Source organism: Erythrolamprus reginae, chromosome 11 (assembly GCF_031021105.1).
Source record: "Erythrolamprus reginae isolate rEryReg1 chromosome 11, rEryReg1.hap1, whole genome shotgun sequence".
NCBI lineage: Eukaryota > Metazoa > Chordata > Lepidosauria > Squamata > Dipsadidae > Erythrolamprus > Erythrolamprus reginae.
Genome location: NC_091960.1, coordinates 6,868,207 through 6,887,619, shown reverse-complemented (window position 1 = coordinate 6,887,619; position 19,413 = coordinate 6,868,207). Strand labels below are relative to the sequence as shown.

At 42.3% G+C, this 19,413-nt stretch overlaps 2 protein-coding genes across 3 annotated transcripts in view; one reads left to right on the top strand and one right to left on the bottom strand.

The window, feature by feature from the left end:
• The first annotated feature begins 622 nt into the window (after positions 1-622).
• On the top strand, positions 623-9,070 carry LOC139173880 (chemerin-like receptor 1). The gene is made up of 2 exons (XM_070763755.1): positions 623-732; positions 6,930-9,070. Exon 2 carries the CDS (start codon positions 6,955-6,957, stop codon positions 7,978-7,980), a length of 1,026 nt encoding a protein of 341 aa, XP_070619856.1. The 5' UTR covers positions 623-732; positions 6,930-6,954; the 3' UTR covers positions 7,981-9,070.
• A 3,025-nt stretch (positions 9,071-12,095) lies between these two features.
• The window catches only part of PHLDB3 (pleckstrin homology like domain family B member 3), a 53,369-nt gene continuing 46,051 nt past the window's right edge, over positions 12,096-19,413 (bottom strand). For both annotated transcript variants that reach the window (XM_070764763.1, XM_070764764.1), the window contains exons 12-16: positions 18,850-18,937; positions 17,856-17,912; positions 16,675-16,894; positions 14,958-15,043; positions 12,096-12,915 (exon numbers count right to left, since the gene is read on the bottom strand). In XM_070764763.1, the coding sequence (XP_070620864.1) occupies positions 12,781-12,915; positions 14,958-15,043; positions 16,675-16,894; positions 17,856-17,912; positions 18,850-18,937 (586 nt within the window). In that variant the 3' untranslated portion in view covers positions 12,096-12,780. The remainder of the gene's footprint in view (positions 12,916-14,957; positions 15,044-16,674; positions 16,895-17,855; positions 17,913-18,849; positions 18,938-19,413) is intronic.

Sequence of the window (19,413 nt, the reverse complement as noted above, 5' to 3'; positions counted from 1 at the left end):
ACCGTACCGTAATCAGCATACCGTTCGGTACACTTTCTTTGGGGGTGTCAGCTTTTCTGCCTGTGAATTTGTCTTATTTGAGAAATATAAGGCACCCCCCCGAAAATAAGACGTAGCACAACTTTGGGAGCAAAAATTAATATAAGACAGTGTCTTATTTTCGGGAAAACACGGTATATAAACTGTATGTATATGTACATACAGACACACACACAGTCCTTATAAAATTGTACACATTCAACCTCATTTACTGCAATAGGAAAAACATACCCAGAGCCCAGAAGGGAAAAAAAGAAAAAAAAATGTCAAAATTTTTCCACCGGTTCTGCGTACCTGTAGAAAGCCGTCACTGCCTAACATATTTCACTTGTGAAATCTGCTAGTTTAGACCGCTGAACACGTGGCTACAACACAATCACTACAGACAACACGTCGTGGTGTTTGCTAAATTAAGTCGCTCTTTGGAAACAAATCACAGCAAGTCAAAGCAAAAATCTTGAAGGCCAGCAAAGTTTTTTGGGCTTTTGCGGAACCTCAGCGACTTCGCAGGAAGAAAAGCCAACCACACAGACTGTCCTTTATTTATATTCTGCATAAAACAATCTTGTGGGTTCAAGAGAGAGTGGCACAGCTGTTAGCAGAGACCATTAGCTGCAGCTGAAGAATCCTAGTTCCCTGTAAAAAGAAGCTCAGCCGAAGAGAAGAGGCAGTGATTCCTCAAGCTTCAAACAGGTAATGTCACTTCTTCTTGTGAGGTCGGGTTTATTACAACACCAAAATAGTCCTGTCGTGCCTGGATATTTGTTTCGGGATACTTGAAGACTGTCAAACAGTCTTTAAGAGATGGATCCACCCTAGCAGCCTCATAGAAACATAGAAGATTGATGGCAGAAAAAGACCTCATGGTCCATCTAGTCTGCCCTTCTACTAGTTACTGTATTTTATCTTAGGATGGATCTATGTTTATCCATCCATTTCACAGTTTGTGAAGAGAGAGAGAGAGAGAGAGAGAGAGAGAAATAGAGCGAAAGAGAGAGAGAGAGAGAGAGAGAAAGAGAGAGAGAAAGAGAAAGAGAGAGAGAGAGAGAAAGAGAGGAGAGAGAGAGAGAGAAAAAGAGAGAGAGAGAGGAGAGAGAAAGAAAGAGAGAGAGAAAGAGAGGAGAGAGAGAGAGAGAGAGAGAGAAAGAGAGAGAGGAAAGAGGAGAGAGAGAGGAGAGAGAGAGAAAGAGAGAGAGAGGAGAGGGAGAGAGAAAGAGAAAGAGAGGAGAGAGGGAAAGAGAGACAGGAGAGAGAGAGGAGAGAGAGAAAGAGAGAGGAGAGAGAGAGAAAGAGAGAGAGGAGAGAGAGAGGAGAGAGAGAGAGAAAGAGAGAGAGAGAGGAGAGAGAGAGGAGAGGGAGAGAGGAGAGAGAAAGAGATAGAGAGAGGGAAAGACAGAGACAGGAGAGAGAGAGGAGAGAGAGAAAGAGAGAGGAGAGAGAGAGGAGAGAGAGAGGAGAGAGAGAGAAGAGAGAGAGAGAGAAGAGAGAGAGAGAGGGAGGATAGATTTGGAAACTTACTTGTTCTTTCTAATTTCTCACCAATTGTAAAAAAAAAATATTCCCACACTATATAATATTATCTTTCTTCACGGTTTTGTAGCGCTAGCGAATTTGGACACTTGAATCCATTTGACATGTGCCATGTGTGCACGGATCAAGCAGGGCGGTTAAGGGTTTGAAAAGCCACTCGGCAGAGCCACCGCAAAAAAATGTAGTAGAAACATAGAAATGTTGACGGCAGAAAAAGACCTCATGGTCCCTCTAGTCTGCCCTTATGCTATTCCCTGTATTTTATATTAGGATGGATATATGTTTATCCCAGGCATGTTTAAATTCAGTGACTGTGGATTGACCAACCACGTCTGCTGGAAGTTTGTTCCAAGCATCTACGACTCTTTCAGTCAAATAATATTTTCTCACGTTGCTTCTGATCTTTCCCCCAACTAACCTTAGATTTTGCCCCCTTGTTCTTGTGTTCACTTTCTTATTAAAAACACTTCCCTCCTGAACCTTATTTAACCCTTGAATGTATTTAAATGTTTCGATCCTGTCCCCCCTTTCCCTTCTGTCCTCCAGACTCTACAGATTGAGTTCATTAAGTCTTTCCTGATAGGTTTTATGCTTAAGACCTTTCACCATTTTTGCAGCCCGTCTTTTGACCAGTTCAATTTTATCAATATCTTTTTGCAGCTGTGGTAGTTTCGGTTCCAGTTTGATCTCTGAAGTTCCTAGAATTTTTGCATCCAGTTTGCTTCATCAAACCGTATCATTTTAAGATGAGAAGCAATCTTGGAATTTAATCCATCAAGTCACTTGGTGGGAGAATTGTGTACCTGTAGCATTCATTCATTCATTCATTCATTCATTCATTCATTCATTCATTCATTTAATTTTTATGCCGCCCTTCTCCTTAGACTCAGGGCAGCTTACAACATGTTGGCAATAGCACTTTTTTAACAGAGCCAGCATATATTGCCCCCACAATCCGGGTTTTCATTTTACCCACCTCGAAAGGATGGAAGGCCGAGTCAACCTTGAGCCGGTGATGAGGTTTGAACCGCTGACCTAAAGATCTACAGTCAGCTTCAGTGGCCTGCAGTACAGCACTCTACCTACTGCGCCACCCCGGCTCATTTGTTTTGTTTTGGGTTTGAATATAACCTGATTTTTCCTAGGGTAATTATTCCTAAGAAACTGGACAGTCACTTGTATGAAATGGTATTAAGATCTCCTGCTTGAGCAGAAGACCTCTAAGGTCCCTTCCAGCTCAGAATAGATTCCGGTGCTTTTCTGAAATGGAGCTTGATGGTACCAGGGATAACCACCGTTAGCAAAATCGTTGTGGGTTTTTTTCGGCCATTCCCATTCAAGAAGGACTTGAAGTAGTAGAATTGGGGGCAGAGAACTGGGAGAACCTGCAGAAGTTGGAGAACTTAGATCAATCAAAATATTGTAAATAAACAGTATCCTTGATATTACATAACCTGAGAAATATTATATTGACAATAAGTGTTCTGTCGGGGTCTCTGGTAGAATCCTCCCAAAAATTCACAGGTACAAATTTCAGACACACACACGTTTGAAAATTCAAAACAATGTTCTTTATAATGAAAATTCACTTAAACCAAGCCCTCTTTTGGTATAGCCAAGAGCACTCGTCTCCAAACAAACTGGTAATTGGTACAAGTCCCTTATCAGTTCTGAGATACTTAGCTTGCAGCTGTGAGGCAATTCACAGTCCTTCTTCTTTCACAAAGTGAAACACACTTTGCTCTGGTTTAGTTTCAAAGCAGGGAAAAATCATCACACAAAAGGTCAAAGTCAGTAAAGCAGTCACGAAACACAACGATCAGATAATCCTCCACAATGGCCAAACCCACAGGCTGCTATTTATAGCAGCCTCACTAATCACCACAGCCCCACCCAACCACAGGTGGCCTCATTTTCTTTGATAATACTCTCTATGCATCGCTCTCCGCAAGCGTGGCTGTATCATTAGCTCTTGTTCTGAATCCAAGGAGGAGCTAGAGAATTGATCTCCTTCTGAGCTGTCTGCCACACCCTCTTCCACCCTGTCACTCATGTCTTCTTGGTCAGAGGAGCCTTCATCATCAGATTCCATCGGGGGCAAAACAGGCCTGCAGCATGTGGATGTCTCCCCCACATCCACAGTCCTTGGGGCAGGAGCGGGGCCAGAGCTAACCACAACAATAAGAAATTTACGTATCATGATGTATAACGTTATTATTTTTCCAAATTCCTTGATTTTGTATCCTTTTCCCTTACCCCTTTTCTTCTTCTGTTCATACTTCCCTTCCCTCCCCCTTTTTTTTCTGTATTCATAAATAAATTATGTTTTTTTTTTAAACAAAAAACAAAATATTTTTTCATCCCTCCATATTTTAAGCCAGGCTTTTTTTTTTCTTTTTTAAAGAAGGTCTCAATGGGTCAATGTACCACAGCAGGATGATTGACCATTGGTAAGAAAATGTCTAAAATCGTATAAATCGTTGGATGTTTCAGCTGGGCTCAAGGATCGTTTAATTCAACCCTTATACAGTCATGCAAAAAAAATTTCTATTCCAGAATCTCTGATTTAAAAGCTATGATTTAGGAGAGCTGGTGGTTTTTTCCCCAAGCAGCCAGTTCCCCCCACTCATCCACCCCATCAGCAAAAATATTTCCTTCCCCTTTTTTGCCCCCTCTGTAACACGCCGAAGGCTATGAAACTAGACTAACAATCCTAGGTCTAGAAAGCTTAGAACTACAATGCCTTAAACACGATCTAAGTATTGCCCACAAGATCATAGGCTGCAGCGTTCTGCCTGTCAACGACTACTTCAGCTTCAACCGCAATAACACAAGAGCACGCAACAGGTTCAAACTTAATATTAACCGCTCCAAACTTGACTGTAAAAATATGACTTTAGCAATCGAGTTGTCGAAGCGTGGAACTCATTACCAGACTCTGTGGTGTCAATTCCCAACCCCCAACATTTTTCCCTTAGACTTTCCACCATTGACCTCTCCAGATTCCTTAGAGGTCAGTAAGGGGCGAGCATAAGTGCGCTTCCGTCCCCTGTCCAATTGTCTCTCCTATATTTTATATATCTTTTCTCCCATCCATATATCCTTTCCTCTACTCTTCATTGATGTATTCTATTCTCATATCTCTTCTTCTATCGCTTCCCTGATATTTACTACTACATGTTTTTATTCTCCTTAACTTTCAATTTGTATTGGACTAACTAACTAACTAACTAACTAACTAACTAACTAACTAACTAACTAACTAACTAAATACATAAATAGATAGATAAATAGATAAGATAGATTAGATAGATTAGATAGATTAGATAGATAGATAGATAGATAAGATAGATAAGATAGATAGATAGATAAGATAGATAGATAGATAAGATAGATAGATAGATAGATAGATAAGATAGATAGATAAGATAGATAGATCGATAGATTAGATAGATAAGATAGATAGATAAGATAGATAGAAAGATAGATAGAAAGATAGATAGATAGATAGATAGATAGATAGATCGATAGATTAGATAGATAGATAGATAGATAGATAGATAGATAAGATAGATAGATTAGATAGATTAGATAGATAAGATAGATAGATAGATAGATAAGATAGATAGATAGATACCGGTAGATAGATAGATAAGATAGATAGATAGATAGATAGATAAATAGATAGATAGATAGATAGATAGATAAGATAGATAGATAGATAGATAGATAGATAGATAGATAGATAGATAGATAAGATAAATAGATAGATAGATAGGATAGATAAGATAGATAGATAGATAGATAGATAGATAGATAGATAGATAGATAAATTAATTAATTAATTTTGAGGGATTTAAAGTAGAGTGGCACCGCATTCTCCATTTCTTCTTTTAGCAAGGTTTGCTTCAAAGGGGCAATTCTGCAGGTACTGACCAGTTCTGGGGAAACCTCCATTTAATTGGGCCCACCTCCATTTAATTTCTGCCTCCTGAGTCGCAGGTGATTGGGAGGGAGTGGGGATTTTGCAGGCTCCTTCCCCTGGAGTGGGGAGGGAATGGAGATTTTATAGTATCCTTCCCCTCCTATGTCCACCGAGCCATGCCCACAGAACCGGTAGTAAAAGAAATTGAATCTCACCATGAGATAGAGAGATAGAGAAATAGAGAAGAGAGAGAGAGAGAGAGACGCACACAGAGACAGACAGACAGAGACAGAGAGATAACATAGATTTGGAAATTTACTTGTTCTTTCTCATTTTTAACCAATTGTAAAAGAAAAACTCCCATCTAATATTATCTTTCTTCCTAGTTTTGTAGCTCTAGCGAACTTGGACACTTCTAAGTATGAGAAATGATCTTCCATTTAAAAGTGCTTCGGTTCAGAAAGAAATGGAGATATAACAAATCAAAGGGAGTAGATTGGTTTGTTTCCAAGTAAATAGTTGGTTAAAGTTCACTGTCTTAGAAGGGGTGGAAATGTGTTGGAATTCCACCCTCTAGTGATGGGCCATGAGAACTGAAATCCAGCCAATTTGGGAACATCCCATCAGGAAATCTTGGAGAAAAGGGGATGCATTCTCTTTGTATTACAAATAGTCCTCAAATTATGACTACAGTGGAGCCCAACATTTATGTCGCCAAGTGAAACATTTATTATGCCTCATTTTACATCCTTTCTGGCTACATCTGTTAAGCGAACCACTTGTATTTCTTAAATTAGTAACCTGGTCATTAAGTGATCAAAAGGGGATCACAGGATGCTGGGACAATGCAAATGTCATAAATATGAATCAGTTACCACGCATGCAAATTTTGATTCACATCACCCTTGTATGAAAAAATGACCAAAAGTATGTTTTCCCCCTAGCGCCGTTGTAACTCTGAACCGTTGCTAAATGGAACTGTTGTAAATCAAGGACTCTCCATAGACTCGGGGCAGCTAACAACAGTAAAAAGACAATATGAACAAATCTAATATTAAAAGTAATGTAAAAAACCCCCAATTTAAGAAACCAATCATACACACAAACAAACATACCATGCATAAATTTTATAAGCCTAGGGGAAGGGAATATCTCAATTCCCCCATGCCTGACGACAGAGGCGGGTTTTAAGGAGCTTACGAAAGGCAAGGAGGGTGGATGCAACTCTGATATCTGGGGGGAGTTGGTTCCAGAGGGTCGGGGCCGCCACAGAGAAGGCTCTTCCCCTGGGTCCCGCCAAACGATATTGTTTAGTCGACGGGACCTGGAGAAGGCCAACTCTGTGGGACCTAACTGGTCGCTGGGATTCGTGTTGGGATTCTAAATGCTATTGCTATTACCTTTTCCAGATTTTTTTTTCATTTAATTTTTTTAGGTGGCCTTCTCTGCAGTGTCCCATCATGAATGCTAGTTCCACTGTCTTGTGGCTTCCCAATGCATCCTTACCATCCTCCTTGGAAACCAGCTCCGACCTCAACATGTTCAGAGACGTCCTCAAGATGGTCTTCTACACGGTTGTTTTTCTCCTGGGTTCCTTCGGCAACGGAGTCGTGATCTGGATCACCGCCCAGCAGGTTTCACGGACCATCAGCTGTGTCTGGTTCTTCAACCTAGCGCTGGCCGACTTCCTCTTCTCCGCGAGTCGTATCGCGCCTCTCGTTGCAGTGAAGGAAGGTTGGGTTTGGGGGAGCTTTGCGTGCAAAGCCAACGGCTTCATCAAGTACCTCAACATGTTCTGCAGCGAATTTCTCTTAGCTTCGATCAGCATGGACCGGGCTGCTTGTATCGCCTACCCGTTATGGGCCAGAAAATACCGCAACATCCGCTTGGCATGGCTTTCGGCCGTCGGAGCTTGGCTCCTGGCCATCGTCACAAGCGTCCCTTTCTACCTTTACCGTAAGGTGGACACGAAGAACGGCAAAAACAAATGTTTGGTGTGGCTGAAAGGAGAAGAACCAGGAGTCCAAGTGACCATCTCCATGTTGAGGCTGATATGTGGGTTCTTGGCGCCCTTCACTATCATCGTGGTCTGCTACAGCATCATCGTCGTGGTCCTCAGGAGACGTCAGACCTCCTTCCACTCAAAGAAGTCCTTCAAGGTCATATTGGCCCTGGTGGTCACCTTCTTTCTCTGTTGGCTGCCCTATCACATCACCCATCTCCTTAAATGGAGCGGAGTGGATGGCCCAACCTTCTCGTTCATTGCTCTTGTCGCGGCCTTCCTGGCCTACCTCAACAGTTGCGTGAATCCGTTCCTTTACTTCTTTATGGGCGTGGACCTCCACAAAAAGTTGACCCTCTATAATATCATCAGGGCCCTCAAGAGAACCTTGCTGGAAGAGCTCAGCTCCACAATTAGAAAATCCTCTGGTGGACATCAAGGATCGTTTTCTATGAACGAACAGGCAACGTCCTCAGAAATCTGACTCAGACATTACCATCATTAGTGTTTCTAGTCTCTGGAGGTTCCTCAGGTTCCCATTCTCCCTCATGTTCTGTCGGGCTCTCTGGTAGAATCCTCCCAAAAATTCACAGGTACAAATGTCAGACACACACACGTTTGAAAATTCAAAACAATGTTCTTTATAATCAAAATTCACTTAAACTAAGCCCTCTTTTGTTATAGCTAAGAGCACTCGTCTCCAAACAAACTGGTAATTTATACAAGTCCCTTATCAGTTCTGAGATACTTAACTTGCAGCTGTGAGGCAATTCACAGTCCTTCTTCTTTCACAAAGTGAAACACACTTGGCTCTGGTTTAGTTTCAAAGCGGGGAAAAATCAGCACACAAAAGGTCAAAGTCAGCAAAGCAGTCACGAAACACAATGATCAGATAATCCTCCACAATGGCCAAACCCACAGGCTGCTATTTATAGCAGCCTCACTAATGACCACAGCCCCACCCAACCACAGGTGGCCTCATTTTCTTTGATAATAATCTCTCAGTTGTTGTTGCCTATGCATCGCTCTCCGCATGCGTGGCTGTATCATTAACTCTTGTTCTGAATCCAAGGAGGAGCTAGATAATTGATCTTCTGAGCTGTCTGCCTCACTCTCCTCCTCCCTGTCACTCATGTCTTCTTGGTCAGAGGAGCCTTCATCATCAGATTCCATCGGGGGCAAAACAGGCCTGCAGCATGTGGATGTCTCCCCCACATCCACAGTCCTTGGGGCAGGAGCAGGGCCAGAGCTAGCCACAACACCTCACTCTTGCTCTAACTCAAGTTGTCAAGAACACTGGACTAAGGCACCAAGACAGACCCGTTTCATCCTCCTCAGAATCTCTGATTAATTGAGTCCCCCTCACAACACCCAGAAACAGTGGGATTTGTGTTCTTCAGTTGTGGTTTCTGTCCAATCCCAAGTCATCATTTCAGACATGTTGAAGTTTTAAATGTTTGTAGGTGGAAAGGGCTGGTAGAAAGCAGCTTGTTTTCCCCATAATGAGTTGCGAAATTGCTTTATTTGTATTGCATTAGTTATACAAGATAAAGGAACGCTGGGCATCCATGTTAGCCATATCTCAAGGTTGACTTCTTTCAGGCTCCTCCTATTCATCGGAAACCTTATCATGGTCTATCTCCAATTTTAGCCAAATCATAACCCATCATGGAACCTTCTTAAAATGGTAGCTAAGAGAGTTTTTGGATCTGCTTTTCTCATTTTGAATAGAGCTGAGGTGCCAAATGTGATCAACTTTAAGAGTTGCGGACTTCAACTCCCAGAAGTTGAAGTCCACAACTCTTAAAGTTGACCAAGTCTTAATATAGACAAGGCTTGATATCCCTGGAATACAATACAGTGATGCCTCATCTTACAAACGCCTCGTCATACAAACTTTTCGAGATACAAACCCGGGGTGTAAGATTTTTTTGCCTCTTCTTACAAATTATTTTCACCTTACAAACCCACCGCCACCGCTGGGATGCCCTGACTCCGGACTTCTGTTGCCAGTGAAGCACCCGTTTTTGCGCTGCTGGGATTCCCCTGAGGCTCCCCTCCATGGGAAACCCCACCTCTGGACTTCCATGTCTTTGTGATGCTGCAGGGGAATCCCAGCAGGGAAATCCCAGCAGCGCAAAAACGGGTTCTTCGCTGGCAACGGAAGTCCGGAGGTGGGGTTTCCCAGCAAAGGGAGCCTCAGTGAAATTGCAGCATCACAAAAACACAGAGCTCCGGAGGTGGGGTTTCGAGGACTTCGGTGTTTTTGCAATGCTGCGATTTCACTGATGCTCCCTTCGCTGGGAAACCCCACCTCCGGACTTCTGTTGCCAGCGAAGCGCTCGTTTTTGCGATGCTGGGATTCCCCTGCAGCATTGCAAAAACACAGAAGTCCGGAGGTGGGGTTTCCTATGGAGGGGAACCTCAGGGGAATCCCAGCAGCGCAAAAACGGGCGCTTCGGCTGGCAAAAGTGGTGAATTTTGGGCTTGCACGCATTAATCGCTTTTGCATTGATTCCTATGGGAAACATTGTTTCGTCTTACAAACTTTTCACCTTAAGAACCTCGTCCCGGAACCAATTAAGTTTGTAAGACAAGGTATCACTGTATTTGTCTTTGGCCTGCAATTTTGTGGATGTTACAAGGTTATATTCAACTGTGCTCTTTATTGTTGATAATGGTTAGAAAATAAGAAATTGCCCCTACAAGGATCTGGTGAGAAGCTTGGTTCTTACAGAAGCTATTTCTGATTTTATGTCCTCTGGAATTGTTGGGATGAGTGGCAGCCTCCTTGTTCAGCAGTAAATTTGTCATTTCTCTCCCCTTGCAAAAGATACTTAATCAACTGTTGTAAAATCCCTTGGTAAGATAACTCAATATCTGTCTGAGTTTACTGCCAAGAGTTCCATTGAAAAGGATTCTGCAATGAATTTTGTCAACTTTTCTAAGTTCGTAGGAAATATCTTAGAAACCAAGAAACATAGAAGACTGACGGCAGAAAAAGATCTCCTGGTCCATCTAGTCTGCCCTTATACTATTTCCTGTATTTTATCTTAGGATGGATCTATGTTTATCCCAGGCATGTTGAAATTCATTTCCTGTGGATTTACCAACCACGTCTGCTGGAAGTTTGTTCCAAGCATCTTCAGTCAAATAATATTTTCTCACATTGCTTCTGATCTTTCCCCCAACTAACCTCAGATTGTGCCCCCTTGTTCTTGGGTTCACTTTCCTATTAAAAACACTTCCCAGAGTGCCCAGAGAAAGGAAAATGCTCCGTTCGCTCTGGACTGTCAAAGCCTCCTTAAGCGCCACGAAAAGGCTCCTCTGGCAGCCCAGAAAAGTCCGAGATAGCTGGGATTAAAGGAGGAATGGCAGAAAACTGGCTGGGCCTTCGTGCCGCTCTGAAATTTCCTGGGAAATTTTTCCGGGCTTGGGTTCTTAAGTAGAAAATGGTTCTTAAGAAGATGCAAAAAATCTTGAATACCCAGTTCTTATCTAGAAAAGTTCTTAAGTATAGGTACCACTGAGCAAGCAAGTTTCCTTTAGTTTTAATGGTTAATGTTTTTTTTAAAACTGTTATGCTGTGATTTACATTTTTATATTTTTGTACCACTCTGGGCTCTGTGGAGAATTACACGTGTTCTACTATTACAACTAGACAACCTGTGGCTGGTTGCAGGGGTGAAATCCAACAGGTTCTGACTGGTTCTGGAGAACTGGTAACAGAAATTTTGACTAGTTCGGAGAACCAGCAAATGCAACCTCTGGCTGGCTCCAGAGTGGGATGGGAGAAAATAGAGATTTTGCAGCATCCTCCCGCTGGAATGAGGTGGGAATGGAGATTTTGCAGCATCCTTCCCCTGCCACGCCCACCAAGCCACGCCCACAGAACAGGTAGATTTAAAAATGGATTTCACCACCGACTGGTTGGCTTATCCTTCCAGAGGTTTTCCTTATCTAAAGAGGGAAATAGAATGACCACGTTCTACAAACAACTTCTTCAAACAGGAATTGGTCATTACCTATAAAACGTTTCAAGACACCGGACCAGGGTATCTACGAGACCGCCTTCTGCCGCATGAATCCCAGCAACCAGTTAGGTCCCACAGAGTGGGCCTCCTCCAGGTCCCGTCAACAAAACAATGTCATTTTGCGGGGCCCAGGGGAAAAGCCTTCTCTGTGGTGGCCCCGGCCCTCTGGAACCAACTCCCCCCGGAGATTAGAATTGCCCCCACCCTCCTTGCCTTTCGTAAGCTCCTTAAAACCCACCTCTGCCGTCAGGCATGGGGGAACTGAGATATTCTTTCCCCCTAGGCCTTTACAATTTATGCATGTTATGTTTGTTTGTAGGGATGTTTGGTTTTTACAATAAGGGTTTTTAGTTGTTTTAGTATTGGATTTATATGACGTTTTTTATTACTGTTGTTAGCCGCCCCAAGTCTACGGAGAGGGGCGGCATACAAATCCAATAAATAGATAGATAGATAGATAGATAGATAGATAGATAGATAGATAGATAGATAGATAGATAACTGGATGGATGGATGAAAGAACGAACGAACAAACAAACTAAATAAAATAAATAAACCGAGTCTGTTTTCACTTAAAGAATTTATACAATAAATATTCCATACATGGTTTTTGTACACAGCTTCCCTTTCAACAGTGTTCCCAGGTTTTTAAAGAAAAGAACCCAAACACATAATAAATATAAAGAGATCTATACAACATGGTGGGGGGGATGAGCTCTCCTTTCGGATCAAGGAAAGCGACACATCTGATCAAAGTGTTCTACAGAAATCTCGAGAACATTTTCCATCAGCCAACCCACTCATGCCGTTGCCAAAACAATTCTTCTCTGATTTCCAGACAAGTGTCGTGAGTTTTCTTTTGAGTGGAGGTCATGTTCGAGAGAAATTGTTCTGAATTCTCTGGAATCGATTGTTGTTTTTTACGCAACTGGATGGATTCCACATAGCAAACGGCCCTCGCTTTCCAAAATGCCGTTTGATGTTTTCTCCAGAAATCTGTGCGATCGGAAATGTCTTCCGAGCCGGTCCATAAAACATCCAACCTATCCGTCTTCGAGTGTCAACGGTTGCAACTTTGGGTACCAGACAAACCTTATATGGTAGTTAAGACTCCAGCAAACAGCTCGGCCATTGGATCGCTTGCTGGTCAGCTTTGCCTTAAAAGGAGGCACCCCAGTAAAACCTTGGGAGAAGAAACGCTATTTCCCCAACTGAACGGTCAAAGAGTCTATTTCATAGGAAAAGCCTGATCAGTATCGAGTGTTTTCCTCGGCGGCTGTGACAATCGCGTCCATCCAAATCCTCATAGCCTCTGGGCTTGGTGCCACCATGCAGAAGAGGCGATCATAGGTTTTGACGCAGAAGGTCAGTTTGGGGTTGGGACTCTTCCAAAAACAAAATGACAAATTATTTATTATTATTACTACTTGTTTATTTGTCAAACATGTATAGGATAGTACAGTGGTACCTCTACTTACAAGCTTAATTCGTTCCATGACCAGGTTCTTAAGTAGAAAAGTTTTTAAGAAGAAGCAATTTTTAGGAATCAATGTAAAAGCAAATAAGGAGTGCGATTGGGGAAACCACAGGGAGGGTAGAGGCCCTGTTTCCTCCCAGGAGATTCCTAGAGATGCCCCATGGAGGCTTCTCTCCATCTTTCCCAGCCCTGTTTCCTCGCAGGAGATTCCTAGAGAGGCCCCACAGAGGCTTCTTCCTGCCTTTTCTGGTGCTGTTTCCTCCCAGAGGATTCCTAGAGTGGCCCCACAGAGGCTTCTTCCTGCCTTTTCTGGTGCTGTTTCCTCCCAGAGGATTCCTAGAGTGGCCCCATAGAGGCTTCTTCCTGCCTTTTCTGGCACTGTTTCCTCCGAGAGGATTCCTAGAGAGGCCCCACAGAGGCTTCTTCCTGCCTTTTCTGGTGCTGTTTCGTCCCAGAGGATTCCTAGAGAGGCCCCACAGAGGCTTCTTCCTCCCTTTTCCGGCGCTGTTTCCTCCCAGAGGATTCCTAGAGTGGCCCCAACAGAGGCTTCTTCCTGCCTTTTCCGGCGCTGTTTCCTCCCAGAGGATTCCTAGAGTGGCCCCAACAGAGGCTTCCTTTCCAGTTACAGTTTCAGAGGCTTGGGTTTGTAAGTGGAAAATGGTTTTTGAGAAGAGGCAAAAAAAATCTTGAACACCTAGTTCTTATCTAGAAAAGTTTGTAAGTAGAGGCGTTTGTAGGTAGAGGTACCACTGCAGTTTGTATAAACATAAGTAAAAAGAAATGATAAAAAAGGACAATAGGACTAATGGACTAATCCAAAAAATGGGCTGTATTCACACAAAACCTCTTCATGCATTTACTGAATTGATCTTTACTCCTAAATTAGGGTGATTTGTTTCTTTCTAGTGTTTTTCGGGAACTGCTGTCTCCATTTTGTTCTCCCCATATCAGTTTGGACAAGCCTGCATTAAGTAAAGACTTAACGATGTACATTCCTGGCTAGAAAGAACAAAGCATCACACCAAAATCAATGTGGGATGAAAATTAAAACATCTCAGACTTTAGGAACTACGCAAAACTTACTTCTCCCACTCAGAAAACAAACAAAAAAGATTCAATCTTTTTGGATCTTTCTGGTTTATTTCTAATGAAGAGGTTTTAGTTAATAAAATCGCAAGGTGGCACTGTTGTCTTATCTGACACACAGTTGGTTAAAATGTGAGTCTTAAAGGCAGCGGTATGTATGCCCATTTTTGCCCAGGTCCAATGAAATGATGGGGAGGAAACAGTATCAAAGAGATCTTGCTATCGTTTTAGAGTGAAACATAACATAGCAATCCTAAGAACTCCTGCAATATTTAATAGATTAGCAGATGATATTGATAACATCCTTCTTTCTGATCAGACTCACCTTATAATAGCTGCTAATAAAAATCAAACTTCATAAGGAAAGCCCTAAATTCATGAATGAAAATACACTGATTTCTCAAACTGGACAACTTTTAAGACATGTGGACAACTCCCAGAATTCCCCAAACCAACCGGTGCGTTCTGGGAGTTGAAGTCCCCATGACCTAAAGTCCACAAATCCAAGAAACAATGCACTAAAACTTCGTAGTATAAATATGTACTGTCATCTATCAATAAACAGAGACAGAATTGAAATTTGCAGGCCAAGCAAGCAGTCATAAAATCAGCCTAGGGCAGGATTTTTAAATTTTAAGCTTGCAACTCAACCTTGTGGAATATTTATTCCAAGGTTTCTGGGGAAGTATCATTTCAGATGCTTCCATAGAAAAATAAAATAAAAGCAATTTTTGAGGGGAAGGAAGGTTTGGTCACTCAGCCCAAAATTCTAATGGCCCAAATTGGTTTGGATGCCACAGCCCCTCCGAGGTCAGCATGAAATTTTTAAAAAAGTGACTTTCAGCAAATCTCTATTTTTGTTACCTTGAATGCACTACGAAGATGATCGCAGTAAACCTCTTCAATAGCCTGGAAATATATCACACCCTTAAGCTTGGTCTCTTCTTTATCTGGAGGGGGATTTTAAAAAAAAGGTCCATGTTAGCGAGTTGGGAAAGACAGACAATGAAGGCTCAATAGATAAAATGAGAAACGGCTGGATTCATTGCCTTCACACAATGTGTTTAAGCAGGACAACAATGTGTTTAAGCAGGTCAACTGAAAACATAGAATAGAATAGAATAGAATAGAATAGTTATTGGCCAAGTGTGATTGGACACACAAGGAATTTGTCTTGGTGCAGATGCTCTCAGCGTACATAAAATAAAATATACATTTGTCAAGAATCATGTGGTACAACACTTAATGATTGTCATAGGGGTCAAATAAGCAATGAAGAAGCAATATTAATAAAAATCTTAGGATATAAGCAACAAGTTACAGTCATACAGTCAACATGGGAGGAAATGGGTGATAGGAATGATGAGAAAAACTAGTAGAATAGAAGTGCAGATTTAGTAGAAAGTCTGACAGTGTTGAGGGAATTATTTGTTTAGTAGAGTGATGGCGTTCGGAAAAAAAACTGTTCTTGTGTCTAGTTGTCTTGGTGTGCAGTGCTCTGTAGCGACGTTTTGAGGGTACTGGCCAAATCCACACAATCTTTAGGTGTTTTACAACATGTCTGGCATTCTGAGGCTTAGTATCTGGTATAAATCCAAATAATATCTTTTAGAATACAGTAGAGTAGGAAATGAAGATGCGTGCACAGCTCCAGCTGATCGGCGGCTGTCACTTCCTGGATTAAGTCGAGGACTTAACAGTTCACTTGAACGATGAGGATCGTTCAAGCCATTTCCACCTGATCACATGGCCGGCACGCCACTCCTACCCAGTCACATGGCCATTAAGCCACACCCACAAAGTTCAGTTTAGTTTAGTTTAATTTATTTTGTGGGTGTGGCTTAATGGCCATGTGACTGGGTAGGAGTGGCTTGCCGGCCATGTGACCAGCTGGGAATGGCTTGAATGATCATTCACAGTGTGGCAGTAATAATTTCAGCTGCCGATTACTGCACAAACTCTTTTGGCACGAAAAACCAAAAGAAGTTTGCCATCACTGACCTAGAACTAAAGAGAGATTTCCTTGACAGTGAGGACAATTAACCAGTGGAACTGCTTGCCTCCAGAAGTTGTAAATGCTCCGACACTGGAAGTTTTTAAGAAGAGATTGGACAACCATTTCTCTGAAATGGTAAAGGGTTTCCTGCCTGAGCAGGGGGCTAGACTAGAAGACCTCTGAGGTCCCTTCCAACTCTCTTATTCTAAATGATAATACATCAAGTCTCCTGGTCCCTTAGATAGGCAGTGCATGCCAAGGGAAATAATTTATAATTTAATTTAATTTAATTTAATTTAATCAATTTAATTCAATCAATTCAATTCAATTCAATTCAGTTCAATTCAATTCAATTTAATTCAATTTAATTTTTCATTCATTCATTCATTCATTCATTCATTCATTCATTCATTCATTCATTCATTCATTCATTCATTCATTCATTGGATTTGTATGCCGCCCCTCTCCGTAGACAGTAGACAGTAGAATGCACTGAAGCTAAGACCAAGTCTTCTCCATCAGCAGCAGAGACTGCAACGCGGTGAAGAATTAACTACCTGCCTCGATTCTCTCTCTCTCTCTCACCTGTGTAATATGCCAAGACACGCTTTTGGCGATCAAAGGTGAACCAACGTTTCTTCCAAGTCTTGATCCTCCCCCCCATCTTGACCAGGTAACCTTTGCAAGATTTGCTGGTCACCCTCACGTGTTGGCAGGTTTCCACGCTGTGTCCCGATGCCTCTAGATGTTTGCGCAGGTCAAAGGCAGCTGATTTAGGTTCCCGGATCTCCATGGGGTTCTGGATCTGTAGGGCAACGAGAAGGCAAGGCTTAAAAAGTTCTAAGCTTTCTAACTGCTTCTAACCTGTGTCTTTCACTATTTAGATCAGGAGCATCTAACGTGAGCAACTTTAAAACTTATGGACTTCAACTCCCAGAATTCCCCAGCCAGCCATGCTGGTTGGGGAATTCTGGGAGTTGAAGTTCACAAGTCTTAAAGTTGCATACCCCTGATTTAGTTCATCAAATCACTGTCTTTCAGATGCAAGGTAGGAATATGAAGATGAACAAATGAAAACACTGAGATTAAAATGAATTCTAAATCTGGAATACAGGTTCCCCAAAATGCTATGCCTGAACAAATAACAACATTACAGCCCAATAAGCCAACCTGCTTCACACAGCATGTTAAGACAATGTCTGGATTCCTTCTCCAACCAGACAAACTTTATTTTATTTATTTTATTTATTTATTTTGTCCAATACACAATGAGGGTTTTAGTGGGTATATATCTATATACACATAGTAAAATACATGATGAAGGTTATAGAGGAGATACTCATAGTAAAATATATCTAAGAAATAATAGAATAAAAGTAATAGAACATATCAATGAAAGAATAGAAGAAGAGATATAGGAATAGAAGAAAGGTATAAGAGATATAGGAGAGCAATAGGACAGGGGACGGAAGGCACCCTAGTGCACTTGTACTCGCCCCTTACTGACCTCTTAGGAATCTGGACAGGTCAACCGTAGATAATCCAAGGGTAAAGTGTTGGGGGTTTGGGGATGACACTACTTCCCAAACTCATTTTAACCTAGCCTAGCATGCTAAGAAAATATTCCCGCTGCAAACCTGGGTATTTTCTAAAGATTCCTGTCCATCTCAGCTCAAATTCTGATCTTCTGAAGATTGAAAAAAAAATATTGGAAAATCATATTACATTCTTGGGGTTCTTCTAGACACAGATGAAGATCTTCTTACCATGTTCGAAGGGGACAATTCAATCCGTTTCACTTCTTCGGCGACTTTCTTAGCTTCCTGAAAGGGAAGACGGTTGAAGGCGGTTTGCATGTGGTAAGAACAGGGAACAAACAGTACCATCGCAGCCGCTGCAGACATAACACTCCCCTCAACACGTGTCCCCCCCCAACCCCCCCCCCCAAGCATACATAAGAAAGACCACAAGCTCTTTCGCTTCCTCGTCTGGATATTTTTACCCAACATGCAAAAAGCTGACAGGGTGAAAATTTTCAACTTCCTCATTCTCAAATACACGTGAGAAGCACATGAGAAGCAGAGTTACTCCAGTTCAGAGCAAAAGTCAATGAGTCAGAAAAGATTTGATGTACGTTTATTCCCTGATTGAAACTTTAGGGTGATTAGAATGACACCAACCCTGCTAGACTTTCCTAAGGCCCTAAAAAAAAACCCCACCTGGATATGTTCTCATGCCTGGGGTGCTGAATATGTTAAGGGCCCCACTTCTTGGCTGTACTGGTCAAGTGTCTTGATCCTATGTATATTTATTTAATCTGGGTGCTTTTAAGTGTAATGTATTGGCTGAAGTGTAAGCTGTCCAATCATGGACTGAGATGGGCAGCTATAGAGAATGAATGAATGAATGAATGAATGAATGAATGAATGGATGGATGGATGATTAGATGGATGATTAGATGGATGGATGATTGAATGATTGCATGGATGGACGAATGAATGAATTCAATGTCCCAAAGGTGCTTTTCAAAAGGCAACTGGACTTTCTTGGTTTTGACCTGAATGATTGAGAATTTCCACTGATGAATGAATGAAGGAAGGAAGGAAGGAAGGAAGGAAGGAAGGAAGGAAGGAAGGAAAGAAGGAAAGAAGGAAAGAACTGAATGTCCCAAAAATGGTTTTCAAAAAACAACTGGTCTTTCTTGGTTTTGACCTGGATGATTGAGAATTTCCATGGATGGATGGATGGATGGACTCTTACCCTTTCTTGCAGCAATCGTTCTCGTTCAGCCATGGCTTCCCGCACCCGCCGTTCCATCTCCGCCAGTTTGGTGACGCAGTTTTCAAGGCTGTCGGGAGAAATAATGGCAATCAATTCAGATGTACGGCCATGCCAACGGGAAGGAAACAGGATCTCTATAGAGAATCTTTGCTTCATCAAACCGTATCACTTTAAGATAAGAAGCGACCTTGGAAGCGACCTTGGAATTTAATCCACCAGGTCAGAATCTCCTGGGAGGAAACAGGGCCGGAAAAGGTGGGGAGAAGCCTCCGTGGGGCCTCTCTAGGAATCTCCTTGGAGGAAATAGGGCCGGAAAAGGTGGGGAGAAGCCTCCGTGGGGCCTCTCTAGGAATCTCCTGGGAGGAAACAGGGCCGGAAAAGGTGGGGAGAAGCCTCCGTGGGGCCTCTCTAGGAATCTCCTGGGAGGAAACAGGGCCGGAAAAGGTGGGGAGAAGCCTCCGTGGGGCCTCTCTAGGAATCTCCTGGGAGGAAACAGGGCCGGAAAAGGTGGGGAGAAGCCTCCGTGGGGCCTCTCTAGGAATC